The sequence below is a fragment of the Hemicordylus capensis genome, chromosome 1 (assembly GCF_027244095.1).
Source record: "Hemicordylus capensis ecotype Gifberg chromosome 1, rHemCap1.1.pri, whole genome shotgun sequence".
NCBI lineage: Eukaryota > Metazoa > Chordata > Lepidosauria > Squamata > Cordylidae > Hemicordylus > Hemicordylus capensis.
This window is the reverse complement of record NC_069657.1, coordinates 413,189,855-413,214,841: the sequence shown is the minus strand read 5'-3', so window position 1 is coordinate 413,214,841 and position 24,987 is coordinate 413,189,855. Positions and strand designations below refer to the sequence as shown.

Here is a 24,987-nt window from a genome sequence, read left to right as displayed (position 1 = left end):
GAAGGTATATGTTTCCAATCAACTTCAGCTGGTTCCCCAGCTGTGGCTGTTGGAAAACGGGATCTGGCCACATTTATCCACATCCTCTCAACATCCAGATTGGATTACTGCAATGCACTCTTGGGCCTACTTTTGAAGACTATTTTGAAACCAGTTGGTTCATAATACAGTGATGAAGCTGTTAATTGGTACTGAGAGGAGATAATATATGTCAGAACTTCACTGGCTACCAGTTTGTTCCTGGGCACAACTCAAGGTGCTGGCTTTAACCTGTACAGCCCCAAACAACTTGTGACCACGACTTCTAAAGGACTGCCTACTTGTACAATTCTTGAGATTTTCTTCAGAGGCCCTGCTTGGAGTGCCATCCATCATCATAGGCCCAAGGCCGTCTTGGTCATTTTGTTTTTTGTTTTCCACCCCCAGTCCAGTTTCCTAGCATCCTTTTTTATGGCTTCTGCGTACTAGCAGAATAAACTTAGCTTTGAATGCCTTTAATACCCTTTGGCCATTTGTTTGATAAACTGTTTTTAGAACTGGTTAAAACAGTTTTTATTTGTCTTTTCTCCTGCAGCTTTGTTTCGCTATTAGATTGAGTGAATGAGTGGTTTTTTTTTTAAAAAAAAGCTGTCTCAAATCCTGATTGAGAGGCAGTATGTAAATATATGTGCAGATTTCTCCACTTAGTGGGCATTGAATCCACCAACAAAATAACTGGGTCTTCCTCTCTTGATTTTATTTTCTAGCAAATAATGAAGGACCGATGGATGAACGTTGGTCATGAAGAGGAAGAATTAAAGCCATACACTGAGCCTGAACCAGACTTTAATGACACCAAAAGAATAGGTAGGGGTTTTTGTATCATGATTCCTTTCATCCTGAGATCTCCACCAGTCTATGGTTTACATACTGCATAGTGAGCTGTGCATCTGAGAGACATGCGAGCTTGCTGCTTCCGTGGCACTCATTGACCCATCAGTGCAATGGCGGGGGCCTCCATGTGAATGGCACTGTGTGTAATCACTGCAGCACCCTGCTCACCATCATTCCCAATGGGAGTAGCACCCTGCAGTTATACCACACAGTGGTTATACCACACAGTGGTTATACCACACAATGTCACACGGAGCCTCTCCTGCTATCACTAGAAGTACCGACAGACTGGTGAGTGCTGTATAAGCAGCAAGCCAACATTCTTCTTGGATGTGCATTTCACTGCGCAGAATATAGGCCTATATTCTTATTGTAGGCACTTTTCCTCCATAGCCAATTCGATTCATAATCACTTACATGAAGAGTACTGTAGAGCTGTCTTCCCTGCAACAGGGATTCCCAGATGATGTTGACTACAACTCCCATCCTCCTCCACTGCAATAGCGTTTGGCTGGGAATTATGGGAGTTGTAGTCAACATCATCTGGGAATCCCTGTTGATGATCCCTGCTGTAGAGTCCTGATTCAGTTAAGTATTTTGACAGAGTATTTCATTGGTTCTTCAGGTTGTTTCCCATGTGCTAGGTTTTTCTTCCATATAAGTATTTTTGAACAATTTCTACGGAACCTCTTCCTGAATTGTTAATCTCATTTTACCTGTTCTTCCAGTGACCCTTCTCCCCATCCCCGCTAACCATTGGGACTGCTTCACATACAGTGTTAGGATCCTCCAAACCATAGTTTGGAGGAGCAAGAGCTTACTACAGCTTACATTCTCCTTCTTCTCCTTGTGCACACTAGCAAGCTATGTTTTGCACTTGCCTTCCAAATCACAGTTTGAAGTTGGTTTGAATCAGTACTTGCCCTTCAGATGTAATGACAAACGAAGGTTTGTGTTAAACAGGAAGTGACTAGCTGAAAGTGGGTGGGTGGGAGTAAATGAGTTGATGGCATATTCTCAATCCTCTAGACTGGGGATATGCCATCGACTCATTTACTCCCTCTCATCTAGAGGACTGTGGTTTGGAGGATCAGAACATTACATGTGAACCAACCCATTGTCAATCTCTCTCTCCCCTAATTTCCTTCTTTGCTACCTTTATGCAGATCTTAATTCTACATAGATTTAGGCTAGAGGCCCTTCTTGGCATGACATATATGTTTGGTACTAGTAGCAGAGGAACATGATCAAATTATATAGGAAGCTGCCATATACCGAGTGAGACCATTGGTCCATCTAGCTCAGTATTGTCTACACAGACTGGCAGTGGGGTCTCCAAGGTTGCAGGGAAGAATGTCTCTCAGTCATATCTTGGAGATGCCAAGGAGGGCTCTTGGAACCTTCTGTTCTTCCCAGAGCGGCTCCATCAATATCTTTTTCAGGAAAGATTTGCGAGTTCACTGTGCTTGATTCCTACTTTCTCCTACTCATTTATATTTTTCTTGAAAAATCCACCTGCGTGACCAGATCTGAAATACAACACTGTCTGTGGTGTGTGTGTTGCACTCCTGGGGACAAAAACAATTAAATCTTGATGTTTATGGTGTATTATCTGTCATGCTTTAGATTTGTCTTGTCAAGAATAAATTGAGTTGTATTGTGTTGTGTTTTTAGATATAATGGTAACTATGGGTTTTGCAAGAGATGAAATTCATGACTCTTTAGTAAACCAAAAATATGATGAAGTAATGGCTACTTACCTGCTCCTAGGCAGAAAAGCACCTGAGGTAATTTTTAATTGCTTATTTTTAACTGCTGGTTTTGAAATGATTTTGTACTTAATCCTTGCTGATTGATCATACTGTAGAGAACAACAAATGAGTGTACAGTACTTCATGAGATGCTGGATGTGTGAGTTTATATTTCTCAGTTATTTTCCTAGCATGGCTTCATAAATGGCTTAAGCCTGGGTTGACACATGCAGCAGAATGAGGTGGTAGAGTGGACTATACCATTTTAGATTGCAGGTGGGGAAACCATTTTTTAAAGCACTCCCCAAGAGCTCATTACTTGAAGAAAACTGGATGGCAGGGAGAGATTCTTGCCCAACTTCTGTAGTGTGGGTGTGTGAAGTGAAATAGAAGAGCATTCAATAATTATCTCTTCACCTGCCATCTGAAACAGTGCAGCTCATTGTGCACCCTCATTCTATTGTATGTGTACATTCGGCCTGAGCAAATACATAAAACAACATGCAATCCCTGCTGCAAGTCTTCCGCTTGTTTTGCTTTGTGTATTCAAAAAGAGAGATTAAGGGTCAGCATTAAGTTCTGTTAGAACTTAAGAAATATCCCAGAAATATCACATCCTACTAGCTAGCCTGTACAGCCATTGTGGATATAGCAAAAACATTAAAATCCACTCTGTCAATAAGTATGTGGCATATATGTTCTTTATTTATGCTAAATTAATAGCATCCTCCTTTCTTTAGAGACTTTCCTCAACAATGGAAAGCTAGTGGAGCTGAAGGATATGGACATGGATCTTTTGGATCCTGTGGATGTTCAGCTCATCTTGGCGCATCCTGTGGATGTTCAGCTCATCTTGGGGCAAGAAGCATTTCCCCCCTCCCTTTTTGTGTGGATTGAGGAAACGGACAGAAATATGTTTTTCCTCTGCACAGACTGTTGATCTCAGGAGAGCAACTGGCATGTTCCGTAAAGAGGATCAGCTCAGGCAGGTTTGCCTAGAATGAGCAAGAGTGGTGATTTAATATCTTCTTGGCTGTACTGTTTGTCATTTAAACTTGTTCTTCTCATGGGGGAGAAGAGACAGGAAAGCAGTTTGGAGAAAGGGTGAGGCATTCCTTCCTGCTGCCCCCTGTACCTCTGTTGTGGATGGCAAGCTCTGAAGATGCTTTCTTTTTTCTTTTTCTTTCTTTCTCTATTTTCCTTTTTGGTGAAGAGGAAGGACCCCATTAGAGGAAAGAAATAACGAACTGCATGTAATGTGTAGTTTGACACTAAGGTGACTACAGAGCCAGATTGAAGTCCAAGATTAGAGTTAATGTGGTAGCAAATATTACCTTGAGGTTTACTTCAGTCTCTTAGGATATTAGAAATCCCCTTTAAGTGAGTTGTCTTAAAATAGCTATTTGAATAATTATAGTGATTGCCAGTGTTTTGAGCAGAAGATGGGTTTGTTTGTTGTTCAAAAGTCAAGATATGACAATACTTTAGTTGATCCTAATACAGAGTATTAGGATCAACTAATACAGATCCTGATCCTAATCCTGATCCTGATCCTAATACAGAGTATTAGTATTAGATACAGAGTAGCGGGCAAGGTTTTGAGTTTCCTGCAGCTCTTCTTTGAACTGGATGCTAAGCAAGGTTGAAGGGAGGAGGAAATCTATAAGGCCCATGGCTTGCAGTTTATAACAATCCTAAAATGGAAATCAGGAGGCTTTTTGCAGACTTCATTCCATTATCTACCTCTAGGTGTATGATAAACTTCAGTTTGCACCAAGCGTTTCTCAGACAAAGGAATACCTCTCCACGTTGTTGTTGTTGTTGTTGCTAAAATCTAATAGAATCTAATCAGATCGGCACTAACCAAAACACACGGGTCCCTTGCAAGACAGGAGCGGTAACAAGAAACATGGTTATCTTTATATTAGCAAGACTGTACATAAATAAATAGACACAAAGAAGAGCTGTGTCACCTTAAGTGGCACAGTGGGGAAATACTTGACGAACAAGCAGAAGGCTGCCGGTTCAAATCCCCACTGGTACTATATCGGGCAGCAGCAATATAGGAAGATGCTGAAAGGCATCATCTCATACTGTGTGGGAGGAGGCAATGGTAAACCCCTTCTATATTCTACCAAAGAAAACCACAGGACTCTGTGGGCGCCAGGAGTCAAAATCGACTTGACGTCACACTTTATCTTACATAAATAGAAGTCAATAGAAGCCATGTTGGGTAGTATCATTTAGAGACTGGAGGGCAAGTAACCCTGCAAAGTTAAGTCTTGTCTTGAGGGGGTAGAAGATTGTCTTCCTCTAGTTTTAAGTTCCTTCTCTTAGACAGCTAAATTGTGTATTCTGCAAGACACACAAAAATAGTAGATAGTCACATTGGTTCATTAAAATAAGAAGAAGAAATCCAAAAGCCAGTGTAGGTTGATACTTTTCTTAGGGCCAATTAAAATATCACAAAGCAGTTTCTAACCTTTGCCACTTTTTCCATTTAGTTTGAGGGGAGCGAATCCTTGTCCAGTAGCAACCTAAGTCAAAGATCTCGGCCCAGCAGTGACCTCAACAACAGTTCTATGCAATCTCCGGCTCACCTGAAAGTCCAGCGGAGTATATCAGCCAATCAGAAACAACGGCGGTTCAGTGAACATGGTGGGGATGGCATTCAAACAAGTAAAGTAGCAAAACACAATTTTAAACTGTGCCATGTTTTCTGAGCTTGGCAGTGCCATCTCTCTGTGCATTAGCTGTGTGCCACCTCTTATCACATCATGACACTTTTATCATGTGAGCCTTCTGTGGTAAATATAGTTTGGGTTAGTGGACAGATGTTAATTTTGTTTGCATTTCTTCTGGTGTCTGTAACTATTTTAACTATCTACCTAATTAAAATTGTGCTCTGTATTTGTCGTCATTGCTTTGAACTGAAAACTTGAACTAGCAGATCTGCAGTGCAGTAATTCTTAAAGGAAGATTTAGTAGAAGATAGGGCTGGATTTGCATAGAATACACAGTTATATATGTAGACCAAAGTCGGAAGATGTTGGCCACAGCCTAAAAAAATGGATCAATGTGTGCAACTGAGGCTAGATCGTCCTCCATGGAAAGAAGCCCCCTTCTTCTGAAACCTTCATTCATCACGATGGTTGTGGAAGCCATTTTGTTCTCCCCCTCACTGCAACTGCCAGAGCCCCTTGGAAAGCTGTTTCACAGAGTGGAGTGGTCCTTGGCAACAACGTTTGATGCAGCTGCAACGGGGTAGGGGATTTCCAGAAACTGGGCAGAGAAATCTCCCGCGAGTGGTGAAAAGTGTTCCCACTTGGTTTCAGGGCATTCCCCCGCACATCAGGAGCTTCTTTTCGTGGGCTCTGGTTGCTACAGTGAGGGGGAGGGTGGGGGGAATGGCTTGTGTGAGTGCCCCTGTGTGTGCTTTCCAGTGTTCTATTTAATTTTGAAAATTGACTTGAAGAGAAGACTAATGTTCAAGCAGTAATCTTTTATTGGTGACAGTAATATTTTATTAGTGGCATATTTTGAGCACCAATAAATGGAAGCTTCTGGTAATGCCCTCCATTTTACGATGGTTAAAGTATGGCTTGTGGTGAAGTTAGGAAAATTAATCCTATGTATTCAGTTGAGAGTTCCAGATAAAGATATTTTCTATTTAATATGGGGACAATACCTGATTGGGTGGATTATCATTGTTTAAGAGAACTGGAATTGTATGTGGTGAGTTTTGCTAAATGAATATTTTGTGCTTGGATGATACAAACACAAAATATTAAAACATGGAATTGAAATCTCAGTGGGGAAATGCAGTGTGGCCTTCACTAAGTAATCTGGAAACAAGCATGTCTTGCAGGTGAGAGAGAAGAGGAGAAAGCGGATAAATAATAATTAGTGCCTTCAGTTTTAAAAAATCAGCCAGTGAGTTCTTTTGGGTTATGAACCTTGCACAGTCCTCACAAGGCACACTAAAGCAGATACATTTGTGGTACATACTGCATAGAGCTCATCTTGATAGTGATGATTCTATATTGCATCTCTGGCATTTTTTTCAGAAAACAATTGGTTGTAACTGAGAATGGATTATACAGTGAATTCACAAATGGTGTAGTGAAATGCCAGCAGTTATGGAATGTAATTTTTGGAGGCTTATGCATAAAGGAAAGCATATGTGCCTAATTTGTGCGCCTCTGTATGCATTGATTTTTCATAGCATATTAATAAATGATTAGGGCACAAACATTAAACATTAAACTAATGCTACCTGTGTAGAACAATGCAGACAAGGCTCTGATGACTAATTTGTTTTCAGGTAACCTCTGCATTATATAAATATAAGTATGTTGTGGGAGGGAGGGTAGCATCAGCCTCTAATTTGTATTAGTTACTTGGACTTTATTTTTAGCTTACGTGGAAATAATTCTCAGACTGACAGCAGGTGGTGCAGAAAACATCCACTCATTGACATTACCTCTGTTTAACAGTTGGCCCATCAATTCCTCCTGCTGTTTCATATTCAAAAAGAGCTCAGGCCAATAGTGTGGAGAGTGAACACAAAGAGGAATGGGACAAAGATATGTCACGTAAACTGAGCAGCACCACGGTTGGGTCCAAAGGCGAGATGACAGCAAGTCCACTAGTGGGTCCTGAACGGAAAAAATCAACTACTATTCCAAGTGTAAGTGAGGTTTTTGGAATATTCTCTGTAGCACAATAACAATGGTTGTTGTGATGTATTGACTAGAACAAATTACTAGCCAGCAGTTATTGTGTAAAATGCTTAATGTTGATGTATCAGGGTGCAAAAGTCCAGGTTCCAAGAGTCACTGACATCTTAAAAACTCTGGGTGGTTGTATTCAGCATCTGTATTGCTGAAGCTAGGGCTTGGGGACTAACTTAGGTCCTGGCACCTCTCACTTTATGTGGAAGAGAGAACGCATATATGGAAGCAGAGTGAAGACCAGACCGCTTTGATAAATACAGGTTCCCTTCTTGCAGTGCTGAGCTTGGGGTTTCACCACTTCCTCCTTGCTGCTATCCTGGCTCTTAGATTCCTAATCTTTTTGCAAAATGTTTTGCACATCTGAAAATAAGCAAAGCCTAGCTGTCTTACAGCAAGGTGGATATAGATAGGCAGCCATGTAACCATGGAGGATATGGAGCAGCTTGCAGTACAGCAACATCTTGCACGCGGCAGGAGGAGCAGGTGCACCCTACAGCATTGATTATCAGTGGCTGACTGCATGTGGATTTGTACCACTTTGTGAACCCTGGCTGAAGTCAGGCTAGAATCTTTTAGTTTGGCATCTGGGCAAGTTGTCCATACCTCTATTCAACAAGCAGCATGACAGGGACATAGGAAGCTGCCATATACTGAGTCAGACTCTTGGTCTATCTAGCTCAGTATTGTCTTCACAGACTGGCAGCGGCTTCTCCAAGGTTGCAGGCAGGAATCTCTCTCAGTCCTATCCTGGAGAAGCCAGGGAGGGAACTTGAAATCTTCTGCTCTTCCCAGAACGGCTCCATCCCCTGAGGGGAATATCTTACAGTGCTCACACTTCTAGTCTCCCGTTTATAAGCAACCAAGGGGGACCCTGCTTAGCTCAGGGGACAAGTCATGCTTGCTACCACAAAATCCAGGCTGCTGATCAGTTTGCAATGTTAACAAAACACCATTTGTTATGATTAGCGTTGGACAAACACACATCCCTTGCTTTAATAAAAATGAGTTGATTTAAACTGATTAATTAATCTAGACCCATTTCAAACTGGCTTTTGGGGGGGCTATGAGATTGAGACTGCCTTGGTCAGCCTGATGGATGATCTCCAATTAGGTATTGACAAAGTGTGACTCTGATCCTTTTGGATCTCTTGGCAACCTTTGATACCATTGACCATAGTACCCTTCTGAGTCGCCTATGGGATTAGGTGGCACTGTTCTACAGTGGTTCCATTCCTACCTCTCAGGTAGATTGCAAAGCAAGAACTAAAGTATGCACAATGCTCTATACTGTCTTCAATGCTCTTTAACATCTACATGAAACCATTTTGAGAAATCATCAGGAGATTTGGTGCGGAGTGTTATCAATATGCTGATGACACCCAAATCTATTTCTCCCTATCAACTTCATCATGAAACGGTATAACTTCCTTAAATGCCTGCCTGGAGGCGGTAATGGGTTGGATAAGGGATAACAAACTGAGGTTAAATCCAAATAAAGAGGAGGTACTGGTTGTAGGGGGTCAAGACCCGCGAGATGGTTTAGATCTGCCTGTTCTCAATGGGGCTACACTCCCCCTGAAAGATCAGGTATGTAGTTTGGGAGTGCTTCTGGATCCAAAACTCTCCCTGGTTTCTCAGGTTGAGACAGTGGCCAGAAGCACTTTTTATCAGCTTTGGCTTGATACATCAACTATGCCCATTTCTGGAGATGAATTATCTTAAAATAGTAGTACTTATGCTTCTGATCTCCAGGCTTGACTACTGTAATGCACTCTACATGGGGGCTGCCTTTGTATATAGTTCAAAAACTACAACTGGTATAGAATGCAGCATAACCTGAATGGAGTACCTAACACAGATGCTGAAAGAATTGCACTGGCTGCCGATGTATTTCCGAGCAAAATACAAAGTGCTGCTCATTACCTATAAAGCCCTGAACGGCTTAGGTACTAGGTATTTAAGAGACCACCTTTTCTCATGTACCCTGCTGCCTATTAACTGGCTGGGGAGGTCTGGTTACGGTTGCCGCCTGCTGGTCTGGTGGCAACTCAGGGTCAGGCCTTCTCTGTGGCCACCCCAGGTCTATGGAATGCACTCCCTGTCAGAATAAGAGCTTCTCCATCCTGGATTGCTTTTAAAAAGACCCTTAAGACACACCTGTTTTCTCAGACTTTTAATTAAAATTAATTTCAAACTGTTTTTATCCTGTGAAATTATTTTAATGTTTTCACTCTCTGAATTGTTTTTGTTTTTGTTCTGTGAAAATGTTTTGTTTGATATTGTAATTTGGATTGTGTACACTGCCTAGAGATTTGTATATCAGGCAGTATATAACAATGATAAATAACAGGATGTCTGAAAAATTAATCTCTAAAGAGAAGTGGAAGTATTGCGAAGTCTCTCGGACCCAGCATGCTCAGGGGACATGCTCAGGCTTAGAGGTTTCTGACCTTGCCACGCATGTCGTGCCACCTCCTGCGTGGATTGTGCCATATAGACCACCCTGCCCAGGACCATGAGTTGAAGTGGTTGCCTTGAGCTGCAAGACAGTGGGCATCACCCCACCTGCCTGGCTGCTGCAGACTCTCCTCTCTCCGCACCCTGCGTTTGGCATTTTATCGCAGGCATCCAAAGATCTTGGGCCACCCCTGCCGCTCAGGTGGGTCTGTGGAGTTGGTGGGCATGACAGGAGGTCTGTGACAGTGTACCAGTCTGGGAGATCTCCAGATCCCAATGTACCTTTTGATTAGGGATGTGCACGGACCTGTTCAGAGGACCTTTTAACGGCCTCTGAACAGGTTCAAATGACTGGCGGTTCAGCCGGTTCAAACGCATGGGGGATACTTTTAAGGGCAGGGGAGGGTGCTCTTACCCCTGCCGCCCCATTGGACCAGAAGGACCCAACGTGCATCGGGTACTTCCAGTCACCTCTGGTCCGACGAGGCAACAGGGTGGCAGGGAGGTACACTGCTGCCCCACTGGACCCTTTGAATGTGCAGCTCTGGTGGGGCAAATGTGGCGGGAGGGGTAAGAGCACCCTCCCCTGCCCTTAAAGGTATCCCCTACCGGTTCTGTGCACATCTCTACCTTTGAGAGCTGGACAGGTTCTTTTGGTCCATCCTTTGATTGATGGACGGATTCTTTTGGATTTCTCCAGTCCCATTTCAGAGACTTGATATTTCACCCAGACTCTAAAATGGGGCCACCAGAAACGGGCCCCTCCAGCCTGGCAACCCGCCCAGTTTCTTGCAGAGTTGGATATGTTGTCTGCTTTCTCACTGAAACAGTGGTTTACATGTAGGAACCAGTTTAGTTTGTGAATGGCAGTGTTCTCCTCTTTGAGGAAAGATAATACAGAGCAATTAGGAAATAATTGCAGTAGCTGTTTTGCCACAGGCTATAGGAATTTGCATTTCCCTTCAGGACTCTGTTCATTGTAGCTGCCACTTCAGATTTGAAAGTTCCTAATAATGGGAGCTTGTTCCTTTCAAATGACTTGGAAGTCTTTGATTCTGTAAGCAGATATAAGAGCTCCCTTCTCCTGCCCACACTTACTCAGTGTCACTGAACAATCTCGCTCAGATACATATACTTTCAACATGGAGAAACTGGGACTAACACGAACAGTCAAAGGCCCAGTTAGTACTCTTAGTTAAGCAGCCCCTCCATACGAGTGTTGGGAAAACACAAAGGCTGGTGTAGTTCTGCCATAAAATTACACTGGATCCCTCAGAGTTAGCTAATTACAGACCTGTTTCTAATCTTCCATGGTTGGGCAAGATAGTTGAGCAGGTGGAGGTCTCTCGGCTCCAGGCAGTTTTGGATGATGCAGATTATCTAAACCCATTTCAAACTGGCTTTTATGTGGGCTATGGGTTTGAGACTGTCTTGGTTGGCCTGATGGATGATCTCCAACGGCTGTCGACAGAGGGAGTGTGACTCTGCTGAGCCTTTTGGATCTCTCTGTGGCTTTCAATACCATTGACCATGGTATCCTTCTGGACCGTCTGAGAGAGGTGGGATTGGGTCTGCTCCTACCTCTCTGGCAGATTCCAGATGGTGTCGCTTGGAGACTGTTGTTCTGCTAAGCGAGAACTGGTATGGAGTCCCATAAGGTTCCATACTGTTTCACATGCTCTTTAACATCTACATGAAACAGCTGGAAGAGACCATCAGGAGGTTTGGTGCTTGGTGTTATCAATATGCTGATGACACCCAAATCTACTTCTCCCTGCCAACCTCATCAGGAAATGGCATATCTTCCCTTTATGCCTGCCTGGAGGCAGTAATGAGCTGGATGAGGGATAACAAACTGAAGTTGAATCCAAATAAGATGGAGGTACTGACTGTTGGGGGGACAGGACCCGAGAGATGGTTTAAATTGCCTGTTTTGGATGGCATTACACTTCCCCTGAAAGATCAGGTACATAGCTTGGGAGTGCTCCTGGACCCAAAGCTCTCCCTGGTTTCTCAGGTGGAGGCGGTGGCCAAGAGCGCTTTTTATCAGCTTCGGCTGATACATCAGCTATGTCTATTTCTAAAGGTGAACGACCTTTTAAAAAGTGGTACATATGCTGGTAATCTCTAGGCTTGACTACTGTAATGCACTCTACGTGGGGCTGCCTTTGTACATAGACCCGGAACCAGGGTGGATTTGATTTAAATCAAACTGATTTAATTCACGATTTAAATCACGATTTAAATCACTAGTCAGTAAGGCTTGATTTAAATCATAGTTTTCTACATAAAGACTAATTCTTGCTGGTATAACTTTAATATGCAAGTAGATGAAGATTTTTAGAATAACAACTTTTCATATTAGTTTTTTTTATCCCCAGTTTAATATGTTAATCATTCATATTTGGACAACTTTTCTGTTGTACTTAAGAAGGAGAAAAATAATCATTACCTTAATAATAACAATTTAAATAGATTTATTCAACTGAAACAATAACATTACAGCATATGTTATTTGCTTAAACAAACATCCATGTTTGTTAACTAATTTGGCTAAACAAAATATATATATTTTAAGAAACTTAGACTGTCAGCCCAGCCTACACATGAAAAACTTAAATACTGTCCTCTGTAGCTCACTCGTCATCTTCATCTTCTTCTTTGTTCATAATCTGGAAAAGAAAAACAAGCTTTCCTGCTTTATCGGGTCCCAAACGATTTCTCAATTTAGAATGAATGAGTCCAAAGGAAGAGAATATTCTTTCAACGCCTGCAGAAGAAGCTACTGCTGTTAAAAGTGAAATCATTACTTGAACAGTCTCTAAATCCAAGTGCTTAAGTGACTTCCACCAGTTCACTGGTGTGACTTTCTTTAAAATATCTTCAGCAAACATATATTTCTTGAATGGTTCCCCCTTAGCTTTGAAGTTTATTATAGTTGGCATTACAGATGGATGATTGCTGGATACCCATGTCATAGCTAACTCCTCTTCCTCAGCACTTAAGTTTTGACCCTGGTACTGGATATTGACAATATTTGCCAAAAAATGAGCTGGAGACAGTACTTGTCCCATTCGTTTTTTTAATGCTTGTAATTTAATTCTGTCCATGTGTAGTTCTGTTTTTAAGTGTTCACTCAGTTCCTTCCAAATTTCAACAGCATCAGCAATAAAACAGCTATTTTTCTGTATTTTGTTTAAAGATTCAGAGATGGGTTTCAGGATGCTGAGCATATGTTCAACATTTCTCTTAAGCCCAATGTTGAGGATTTTGGCCGTGACAGTGCCATCTATTTTATCTCGATTTTGTTCACAAACTGTCATCAGAATAGGCCAGTTCTTGATATAGTGCTCAAAACAGTCCACCACAGAGTTCCATCTAACAACTTGTGGGAGCGTTAGCTTCATTCCACCCATCCTTTTCAGAGCTGCTGCAGCAAAGTGATTGTTACGGAAGTATTTAGCAATTTCAACAACATTAGTCTTTATTTCTGGAACACTTAAGTCTTTGGCTAAGAGGTGCAGCAAATGAGCACTGCAACCATATGTTATTAGCTTTGTATTCCCTTCCTGCTCTTCTAAATGTCTTCTCATCTTGGATACATTTGCAGCATTGTCTGTGACCAAACTGCGTACTAGACATTTGAATTTTTGTTCACATGTTATTATAGCTTTTACTGCCACTTCTTGTAAGTATTCTGCTGTGTGTGCATTTCCTGACGTATCAATTGTTTGTGCAAGGAAGACTTTCCCTTCTTCTGTTGTTATACAAGCACATACAATAGGATCATTGTGGACATTACTCCACCCATCAATACTTAGGTTAACAATTCTACCCTCCAGAGCTGTTGCACATTGCTCCATTTCTCTGTCATACACTTTATCCAGCAGTTTCCCTGCAACATCTGCTCTGCTGGGTGGACTGTATCCTGGTCTCAGTGACTGAACCATATTAATGAAATGTGGGTTCTCAGTCAGACAGAAAGAAGAGTTCGTTGCATAAACAAACTGGGCAATTTTTTCATCAATTAACTCTTTTTCTAATCTGCTAGTTTTTATCACAAACTTATCTATGGTGGTTCCAGGAGGGAAGGATTTTTTCTTTCTTTTAGGTGATAGTGATATGTGGCTGTGGGTGTCTGATGATGATGCTAATGAAGCACTATCCTGGATGGATAACTCTGAAACTGTAGAACAGAAGGATGGTGATCTTGAAGGTGGATAGTTTCCAGAATCCATGAATTCCCCTAAACAAAAAAGTCAATGCTGTTATTTTATTGTTTATACAATTTCTGCTTATTGTACACAGCACTGCCCCAAAAGGAATATTTGCTTTTCTTCATAACTGTACCAAATGACAGTAACATGCAGTAATAATAAGAAATATAATTTTGCTCAAACATGACAGTTCAAGGCAGTCTTTAGAAATATTATATGATTCAATAAAAATGTTTACCAACCTGAAGATCCTGCCTGTTCAAATGTGTTTCTTTGGTCATCTTCATCACAGCACTTCTCATGATGTTGCCTCATTCGGGCCACTAGGCCTTGCATTTCTTTGTTGCAGTGTTTGCATTTTGCACGCATGCCTGCCTTACTGATAGGTAAAGGAACTTCATTAAAATATTGCCAAACTGGGTCTCTTTTACGGCCTGCTGCCATTATAGGTTTTTTCCTCCAAGGAAAGAATGTGATAAACCTCAGGTCATACACACAAAAAGATCCAAAGACTTGTCTGTCTGTGGCTATGCAGTATTGTGCTCAGAAAGTTTCACTTTCATTTTGTACTGCTTGTCTGCTTGCCCCTCCCTCCTCACACTTAGTTTCACTTTCTTCTTGTGCAGATCTATTCCACTCCAAACAATCAGAAAAATATTGTTTCTATTCTATTTCACTGAACTTCTTGAAACTTAGCACTGAAGGGGTTGATTCTGTATTCATAGGTTTGTAGAACAATAGGATTAAGGTCTTTTTCTCAACTCTGTTCATGTCATAACATTTTTGCTGTGAAGAGGAGGCATGTGATCTCTGCTGAGTCAAATTCAGTTTTGAGAACTGCAAAAGTAAACCAAGCATCTGTGATAATATCTTGTAGGCAGAGAAACTGCCCAATAATCTTACAAAAACCTCTGGAAGAGCATGACATTGTGAATGGATTAATGGAATTTATTTACTAAAAAAATTAAACATATACAGCCTTATTCTACATAATTAAAAAACTAATCTTTATTTCATGATGGAATAACCTTTGGATGGTAATATATTTTACTCAAAAAGCATTTTATTTTAAAAAATCCAATTTAAATCAAAAAAATCCAATTTAAATTAAAAAAATCCGATTTTTTTGATTTTTTTTTTTTTTAAACCATTGATTTTTATCCACCCTGCCCGGAACTACAGTTGGTACAGAATGCAGCAGCCAGATTGGTCTCTGGGACAACACGAAGGGACCACATAACACAGGTTTTGAAAGAACTGCACTGGCTGCCGATATGTTTCCGGGTGAAATACAAAGTGCTGGTTCTTAACTATAAAGCCCTTAACGGCTAGGTCCAGACAATTTAAGAGAGCACCTCCTTTGTCATCAACCCTGCCACCTGTTATCTTCTGGAGAGGTCTTACGTATGCTACCGGTTTGTTTGGTGGCGACCCATGACTGGGCTTTCACTGTGGCTGCCCCAGGGCTTTGGAATGTGCTCCCTACTGAAATAAGAGCATCTCCTTCTCTGTCTGTTTTCAGGAAGAACCTCAAGACTCTCCTGTTTTCACAGGCTTTTAATTAGAATTAATTTTAATAATTTTAAAACTAGTTTTAATATTTGTTTTATTGTTTTATTGTCATGTATTTTAATTGGTAACATTTAAATATTTTAAATTTTGTACACTGCCTAGAGATGTACATATCAGGCGGTATAGAAATATGATAGATAGATAAGTACAGTGTAATATGTGAGGCAGCAATCAATGTCATTGATTGATTAAATCAAATAAATTGATTTAATCCATTTTAATAAAGTCTTTGTAGGGTCTGTGTTGCTAGAGGGATTCTATTTTGGGACTGTTCATGTATGCCTTTAGTCAGTTTTCAGAATAGATAACGCAGCAATTTGGTGACTGGGCAAAGAGGCACCCTTGAAAGTGGTGGCTCTTTTAGATTAGCAGGGAGAGAGCAACTGTCCCTATTCATCCCAGTATAGTGTCCCTCCAGTAGCTATTGCTGGTGTCTTCCTTAAGTACCTCTCTTTATATTGTGAGCCCCTTTAGGGCAGGGAACCATATTTTCATTTCTTTTGCTACATAAATGATTTTGAGAACTTGATTTTTTTGTTGAGAAGTGGTATATCCATTTTGTAAATAAATAATATTTCTGCCAATTGACTTTAAATTGGCATATGCATATGTTCTTTCATGCGTTAGACACCCCACGTTATTTAGTCATGCATTTTTTCAAATGCTTTCTTACTCTACAGTATTGTTTACATATTCCCTCATTCTTTTCTAGAATAACGTGTTTTCTGGGACTAGCATGACGCGAAGAAACACCTACGTCTGTGAACGCTCTACAGATCGCTATTCTGCTATACAGAATGGGAAAGACAACAGGTACTGAACCTCACCCATCCAAAATTTAGACATTCACGCTGAATTCTCTTTGGCCTCAGAGACAGTTTGCATACGCTCTGAGACACCGAGAACAAACCACTCCCAAACAGGTCCTGCAGCTGGACAAGGTAACGGAAGCCCCAGGGAATGGCAAAGGGCAGCAGTGCCTAACTTGCATCATCCTCTTCCTGGTATCATCTTTGTTGGAAAGGTTGAGTTCATCTGCCCTCAGGCTGGCATCTCTCCAGTGTTCCCTCTAACAGGGATTCTCAGCTGTTGTAGACTACAATTCCCAGCATCCCCAAGCAAAAGCCATTGCTGCTGGGGATTCTGGGAGTTTTAGTCAACAACATCTGGGAATCCCTGTTAGGAGGAACACTGTATCTATCTAATTTAGGCAACTCTGTCCTGGACCTTGCCCTGGATTGACCAAATAATGTTGTGAGGCTAAAATGATTAGAGTTGTGCTCTGTTTTTCACTCCAACCATGAGTGTAAGTTGTCCTTGCTTCCCCTTACTTCTGCTCCAGGAGTAACTATTGCTTAGGTTTGGGGAATTGTTAGTTCTGCAGAAAAAATTACTACGTTAGTATTCTGTAGGGGCTAAATAAACTGAAAAGCAGCAGTACCATTTTCTTTGTTCAAAACAGGGCTGCTCAACGTTGGCCCGCTTTGAGAATTTTGTTTAAGAGTGGTATATAAATATTCACAGTAGTAGTAGATGTTGGCCTACAGCTCCCATAATCCCTGACTATTGGCCACTGTGGCTGGGGATTATGGGAGTTGTAGTCCAAAAACAGCTGTGGGGCCTAAGTTGAGCAGGCCTGGTTTAAAGAGTAAACTATAAAATTCTGGTCAACAAAAAGGTCCTTCTTGTTAAATAGTTGCTTTACATTCTCTGCTGTTGGTGAGCTGATCTCATTTGCCTTGAAGTACATACTGAGGCTTGTTCATCTCTTTGCACTTGGAAACTACTAGGATATTCACCTTTTAAAATTACAGATGTTTTAATCAGATATAATAATGATAGAGTTAATTCATTAAGATTAGCTGTGAAGATGAGTACACATTATGTACCATGATTAGTCAAGGAAGTAAGTTGCAAGTGTTTTCTTTAAAAACAAAAAACAAGTTCTGGTAAGAACTAATCTGCCTACTTTCCTTTCACTATAATCTTAACTGATAATTACTATCCTCACAAGGTATCCCATTTCAGCCTTAAACGTTAATGCGTCTGCCGTCTTGAATTGGGGTGGATGACAACATTACAAACTCTGCCCTTCAGCCATCCCTATGTCTCCCTACAGCTGTAGCAAATTTTGGTTCAAATTGGTTAGGTGGTTCACAAATTAGCCCTCTTGCGCCTCAAACGTTCATGCATCCGCCATCTTGAATCGGGGTGGATGACATTACAAACGACACCACTGAAGTGTCCCTATGTGTCTCTTCAACTGTATGCAATTTGGTTTATATTGACTCAGGCATTGCAAAGTGCATAGGGTGGGACACACACACACAGTGCCAGGTGATCTCACAAGCTTGCTTTCCTTAAAGAAAGTAGGCTAAAAAAGAGATGAGATTTGTGGGGAGTTGATGCCCTTTCACTGGGGTACACTATTTCCTCTGGATTGTTTTGATAATAGGATAAAAGCTCCATATATTTTCATTCCAGGGGCTTAGGAGCAGCCACTATTTTGCTACAACAGAATTGCTGAAAATATTAATTTCTGGTTTTATCCCATTTTAATCTGTTCCCAAACAAGTACAGGAATGCATCACCAGTAAATAAGTTCCTTCCAAGTGTTTTCTTTGGCACTTAGAAAACCTTGCATCCTAAGAGCATGCTTCCCATACATTTAGGAACACAGGAAGCTGCCATATACTGAGTCAGACCATTGATCCATCTAGCTCAGTATTGTCTACTCAGACTGGCAGCGGCTTCTCCAAGGTTGCAGGCAGGACTCTCTCTCAGCCCTATCTTGGAGATACCAGGGAGGCAACTTGGAACCTTCTTGCTCTTCCCAGAGCCACTCCGTCCCCTAAGGGAAACATCTTATAGTGATCATGCATATAATCTCCCTTACTTAGCAAAGGGGACAAATCATGCTTGCTACCTCAAGACCAGCTCTCCTCCCATAAATTTGCAAATGAGCCAATACAAAACAGTCTTGCATATGCATTGTTGCTATCTTGGTTTTAAATCTTGGTTTTAAATCTGTTCTTGAAATGATTGTACTGTACTGTAAAGTGTATCTAACATTAGTTTGAAGATTTTACGTGAAAATACTGACCTGAACTTCTCAAAATCTGAACATAGTGCTTTTTATTCCTTATTCTGCATGATAAAAGCCTAACGGAAATGTCTGCAAGCAGTACCTCTTCTGCTGGTTCTGCTGTTGCTTCTGCAGTATCAGCACGGCCTCGACACCAGAAGTCCATGTCTGCCTCTGGTCATCCTATAAAGGTTACACTGCCAACTATCAAAGATGGCACTGAAAGTTATCGACCAAGGTATTTTGCAATATGTAGCATTGATATATTTACTTTGCATGATCAGATATCATTTGTGTTTAGTATACATACTTGATTACAAGTGGGGTGGCATGTAGGGATGGGCCCAGACCAGTAAAGGCCTCCAGACCGGTCCAGACCTTGTTGGTTCGGTTCGGGGGTGGGGGGTAGCTTTAAGAGCGGCGGGAGGGTTTACTTACCCCTCCCGCCGCTTTCCCGCTCTGGCGCCGTAATGGTCAGAGTAATTGGGGCGGCAGGATACCTCCCTGCCTTCCCTTCCCTGCTACTGCTCTGCAAACTTCAGAGACGTGAAGCGTGCGCACAGGACTACTGGGAAGTTTGCAGAGCAGCAGCGGGGAAGGGGCAGCAGGGAGGTATCCTGCCACCCCAATTACTCTTAAGATTATGGCGCCACAGCGGGAAAGCGGCGGGAGGGGTAAGTAAACCCTCCCACCGCTCTTAAAGCTACCCCCACCCCAGTGCCAGACCGCAGTGTGGCGGTTTTGTGTACACCCCTAGTGGCACGCAATACTGCTGTGCTACAACAATCTGTATTGTACTATGCTTCTGATGTGAAAGCCTCTAACAGCAACTTTGCAGTGACCTACCTGCTGGCTGCTGCCACGGTCATTGCAGACCCATTAGTCCTGCAGCTTGGCTGATGTGTCAGTCAGTTTAGTCTTGACTGACTTATATGAATCAGCTGCTGTTGATATATGATCACCGTTTTAAAAAATCTGCATGGGGGCTGCCATTAGCAGACAAGGTAGTTAGGACTATGTGGCTGTTGGGCAGTAGGAACAGAACTATCCGGTGGCAGCAGTGGTGGCTTGTCCATTCTCCCTCTGGTAAAGGCAGATTCCAATAATGACACAGTATATGCAAATATTCATTTAGAATATGTCCAGCATTTCAACAAAAAAACATCTGTAAGCTTTGGCTAGTATGCCTACTATGACCTTACCTAGAAAAAGCAGCCCTAACCTTAGTCCACCCAAGCATTGGTTGCATCCAGGATGGATTATGGTAACACACTGTGAGTGGGACTGCCTTTCGTAGGAGAAAATGAAGCTCCTTGTATAAATTCCCTTCCAGGTTGATCATGCCCAATACTCAGCTGAAAGGCTAGATTCCTCCAGTTGATCCCAAGAAATAAGAGACAGAATCAAAACAAAAGGTTAATCATTACGGATGCAAATCAAGTAAGAATCCAGCAACACCAGTGTGGGTGATCAAATTTCTTGAGCCAAGCATAATGCAGGAGCTGTAACCCCCAAAGTCATTATGATTAAACATTATATACCTTACTTCTAGGAACACTTTATCAGTTTTAGACATACAGACAAACCTCGTTATTCATGACATCCGCAGTTCTGCCTATCTGCAGTTGGGCAGTTGACATCCTACTAGTTGGAGGGCTGTAGGCCACCTCCAGTCTCAAAGGCAGGATGCCTCTGAATACCAGTTGCAGGGGAGTAACATCAGGAGCGAGGGCATGCCCTCAACTCTTGCCTGTAGGCTTCCAGTGGCATCTGGTGGGCCACTGTGTGAAACAGGATGCTGGACTAGATGGGCCTTGGGCCTGATCCAGCAGGGCTGTTCTTATGACACCCGACCTCAGCATATGCAGTGAAGAAATGGTTAAAAACCATGTATCTGTGGTTTTGGGATGGCCGGAAATGACCTTGGAGGTCATTTCTGGCCACCATTTTGAGGGAAAGGAGTCATTTTGTGGCTTATCTGTTTAAAAAAAAAATCCACAATTTTTTTGTGAGAAAATGAGGGATTTGAGACTTTGTGGGGGCTTTGCTGGACACCAGGAGACCTGCGGAGCACAGTATGGCACTTTATTTTGATTATATCTGCTGTTTTCCACTGTCTTCAGCCCCTTTTTTCAAGCCTCCAGGAATCTAACCCACCACCACCCTGATTCCCATTGTTCCCATGCTCTGCTATCCGTGGTTTCATTACCCTCAGAAATCTGTGAGAATGGAACCCCTGTGGATAATGGGGTCCACCTGTACATTGTTTCTTGTTATGACTGGCTGTTTTAAGCTAAGCACTTTGAACCCCATATTATGACTTGTCCATATCGCCTTCTTTTTCCAGTCATTTGCCACCCAAACGCTGAATCCATAGTACTGGTGTGAACATTTGAAGCCCGGTACTGTCTGTGACTGGGTACCTGAAAGAGTCCCTACATTATATGAACTTCTTGGGCTGTTAAGATCAATTTTGCAAGCCCTGCTTTCTGGCCCACTACTGTTGCAGATTTGGTTGGTGGCAACTGGAGGTCGGGCTCTTTCTGTGGTGGCACAATGACTGTAAAATGCCTTCCCTGGGGAGATTCAACTGGCTGCCTCACTGGCCTTATTTAAGGCGGCCCTCAAGACTTGCCTCCATAAGGCCTTTCAATTGAACCTCTTATAACACCCCTAGATTTTCATTGCTGCTGCTATTTTGATCCCTATTAGTTTATGGCTGATCTGCAATAGAGTTTGTGTGTGCAATAGATTCATAGAATTGAAGCCAGGGCATGGATCTTAATCTTAATTTATTGGCTTAAGATCAGTTTTTCCCCTCAAGGCTGGATCTCTCTGGTCCTGGCTGATAGATTTCAGTCATCTTGGATGCAAGCTGTCCAGAATAAAATTTCAGCCCTGGGCCTCTCGCAAGATTACCTTTCCCTCTTAAGTTATGACCAGGCTGTACAGGTGTTGAAACAAAGAATTCTGGACATAGAATATCAGAATGACCTTAGTCTTATTTCTGACTATATCAGGAGGAGACTTGATTTTCCTTTTGGAGGTTCATCTTCTGATTTACAAACCTTAATCTACCCCCGCCATCAAAGGGCTTTTTTCAGGGCAAGACACGATATACTGCCCTCTGCAGTGCTTTCTGGGAGATTTTTGAAGGTCCCAAGGAGTGACACTTTGTCCTTGTGGTCTAGGGGATGTTGAAAATGTACAACACGTTCTGTTGCACTGCTTATTCTACAGGGACATACGACAGACTTTATTAACTCCAATTGTATTATCTTTACCTGGTCGTTCAGAAGAATTTTATGTTGCTTTTTTGCTTGCAGATAAAATTCCTTCTATTACGTATAAGGTGGCTAAGTTCTGCTCTATTGCTATTAGGACTCAACAGCAACTAACTTCCTGTCTTGTCTTCTAGATTCTTGGCTCGGTTAGGATGTTGGATAACAGCTATCTTTATATGCAAATGGGATTTGCTCTCCTTCTGATTGTTGTTGTTGTTATTTTATGTATTCTTTTTATTCGTACTTTTCTGTAAAGTTTTAAATTGTATTGCTGATCTTTGATCGTTGATAGTAATAAACTAAAACTAAACTATCTTGATCCCTATTAGTTTATGGCTGATCTGCAATAGAGTTTGTGTGTGCGCGCACTTGCGTGCACATCTTTAACTGTATATTTTATTGAGACATATTATTGTCATTTTTGTAGGCTGCCTTGGAAGGCCTTTCTGCTTAAAGAGTGGGACATCAAGTCTCTTAAATGACAAATAAAGAGTTCACAAGCAGTTTGCATAGCCGATAAATTTTAAAAAGCAGTTTTGTTCCCTGACCACTTGCTCAAAATATTACCCATCCGTGTGTGTGAAACTGATTTGGAGCATTTAAATTTTAAAAATGCAATATGTTCTCATGGCAGAAATTTTACTAATGAATATCAGATAGCATTTTCTTTCTCCTTCTTAGCTGCCTTAGGGCGACATGTGTCAGGAGAGATGGGATATAAATCCGTACAATAAACTAGATGATTTCTTCCTCGTTTGAAAAGGGCGGGGGGAACCTGTGCAACATCTGAAATGGGGGCAGAAGGACCCCTTATGGCAGGGGTGGGCAAATTTGGCCCTCCAGCTGTTTATTGCGGCTGGGGAAGATGGTAGTTCAACAACAGCTGGAGGGCCACGTTTGCCCACCCCTTCTTTATGAGCACTATAGAATAAGCAAGGAACTATATTCTCAAGCATCTCTTCTTTATAGACTTGATTAGGTAGTGGTTAAAAATTCTTAGTGTAGCCTGCACTATCCCAAGAGCATTAACCTGGAACACAAATCTAATCTAGCAAATGTTTGGCTAGGTGGCGGCAGCTGTAGTGAAAGCTTTTCCCGACGTTGCTTTCCTGCTCTTAAATGATCGCTTATCTTTCCCAGCAGTGCGACTCAAAGAGCACCTGCTGCTTCCCCATCTGCTCACAGTATTAGCACCACCACTCCAGACCGAACCCGCTTTCCTCGAGGGAGTTCAAGCCGAAGCACTTTCCATGGTGAGCAGCTACGGGAGCGGCGCAACGCCACTTACAATGGGCCACCCGCATCACCATCGCATGAAACGGGCACATTTGCTCAAACTAGAAGGGGTACATCGACTGGTATTATCAGCAAGATAACCTCCAAATTTGTCCGCAGGTTAGTTTGATCTATTCATATTTCCAAGTACCTGAAAGGTTAAATATGAGGCTGTATTAAAAACTAAGTAGGTCTCACTAAGGTCAGTGCCTGGATAAGAGACTGCTTAAGTGCCCCATGTAACCCTAAGTTTATTTTACACTAATTTGTAAAGTTATATGCAAATTAATGATGGTAGTACTATGTGTTGAAGTCGTCATTAATAAAACATAAGCTTCACAAATGAATCAGCATGTTTGGTGTGGAAACTGAATAAATATGGGCAATCATGGTTCTTTGGTCCATGCATGTGAAAATATAGATAAGCATTCTTGTATCTACTATACTAAGACGGATTCTTGCATTACAAATTTCCTACATCAATTTCATTTCTGACTAAGAAACTGTGTACCACGTCACATGTGATGAGCACATATCCTTCTGCTTTGTAGCATATGTGCACTGCAGGAACCTCTGTGATCTGGGCTTCCCTTTGGGCCAGTTCAGATGTCACATGGAACCATGGTTAAATCTTGGTTCCTCCAAGGTGTCCCCGAGCCTCAAAAGCACATTCTCTCCCCTGAGCTGCCATGCCTCGGAAGAATTCAACTTCTGATTCCAGTTTATAACTAAGCAGGGTTGCTTGTGACATCCAAACTAACCAATCTTGGCTTATTCTAACAGACTTCCTTGAAATACACCGAGATCTGAAAACCAAGATACGAAGGTTTCAGACTTCTGTTTATTTCAAGGAAGTGGGTTAGAATAAACGAAGGTCAGTCTGTTCAGATGTCACAACTAGAAATCTAGATTTTTTGGAAATTGTGCAAGTCATGAAAACGTGTTTGGGGGTGGTGGAGAAAAATTGAAATATATGTAATACTTCTTTTTAGAGCCCTTTACAGGGCTAAAGTCACATTGTTTCTTTACTATGAATAACCTGCTTTGCTCATAACATTGATAATATTTGGTATATGTCATCTGTTTAGACAATTAGTCCAAATGTAGCAATTTACTTTTAAATGTTTAATTTTTGTTATGAATGGACTGCAATCTGCTGACCTCCAAGGAATCCAGCTTCTCTGTAAGCCAGCTTCTTCTATTTTCAACATCAACTTTTTGCCTGCTTCTCCTAAACTGTCAAAAACTGTTTGAGAAGCAGGCAAAAAGTGAAAGTTGAAAACAAACAAACTGTCTTACATATAGTGCAGTTCTCCTCCAGTTGAGGAGTATGGTAAGCACGTTCATCATGAAACTTTGTCTAATCAGTCTCATTTTCTGAGCTATCACTATCAGCAGTTTCTGCTTCTTCTGATCGTTCATTTTTATTGTCTTAATGACTGATGAAAACTGAATTGCCTGGATTGAGACAACCCTCTCTACATTTTCATATGCTCATTCATTTCTTGATCTGATATATTTCCAAACATAGTCCAATTTGTTTCACATGCTGCAGAAGTTGGAGGAATCTGAAGCAAGCAAGAAGCTTGGGAGAGCAAAAGCCAGAACATTTTTCCTTATATAAATATATTTGTACACCTTTACTTAAATATTGTATTTAAAATTCAAAAACAAAATTTCATAACCCCGCACCCCTTCTTCCTACTTTTTTGTCCTGGGGTGGGGGTACTATTTCCC

The 24,987-nt window shown here is 41.6% G+C and overlaps 2 protein-coding genes across 9 annotated transcripts in view; one reads left to right on the top strand and one right to left on the bottom strand.

Moving 5' to 3' along the window:
- MARK1 (microtubule affinity regulating kinase 1) overlaps nt 1-24,987 on the top strand; it is a 112,976-nt gene that overhangs the window by 78,337 nt on the left and 9,652 nt on the right. For 4 of the 8 annotated variants that reach the window (XM_053308770.1, XM_053308794.1, XM_053308750.1 and 1 more), the window contains 7 exons: nt 747-846; nt 2,548-2,660; nt 5,129-5,303; nt 7,121-7,314; nt 16,319-16,419; nt 18,768-18,929; nt 23,116-23,370. In XM_053308770.1, the coding sequence (XP_053164745.1) occupies nt 747-846; nt 2,548-2,660; nt 5,129-5,303; nt 7,121-7,314; nt 16,319-16,419; nt 18,768-18,929; nt 23,116-23,370 (1,100 nt within the window). The remainder of the gene's footprint in view (nt 1-746; nt 847-2,547; nt 2,661-5,128; nt 5,304-7,120; nt 7,315-16,318; nt 16,420-18,767; nt 18,930-23,115; nt 23,371-24,987) is intronic. The other 4 variants (XM_053308802.1, XM_053308784.1, XM_053308776.1 and 1 more) reach the window with 3 other exon arrangements.
- On the bottom strand, nt 12,278-14,546 carry LOC128350454 (uncharacterized). The gene is made up of 2 exons (XM_053308828.1): nt 14,277-14,546; nt 12,278-14,063 (listed from the first exon to the last, which is right to left on the bottom strand). Exons 1-2 carry the CDS (start codon nt 14,476-14,478, stop codon nt 12,454-12,456), a joined length of 1,812 nt encoding a protein of 603 aa, XP_053164803.1. The 5' UTR covers nt 14,479-14,546; the 3' UTR covers nt 12,278-12,453.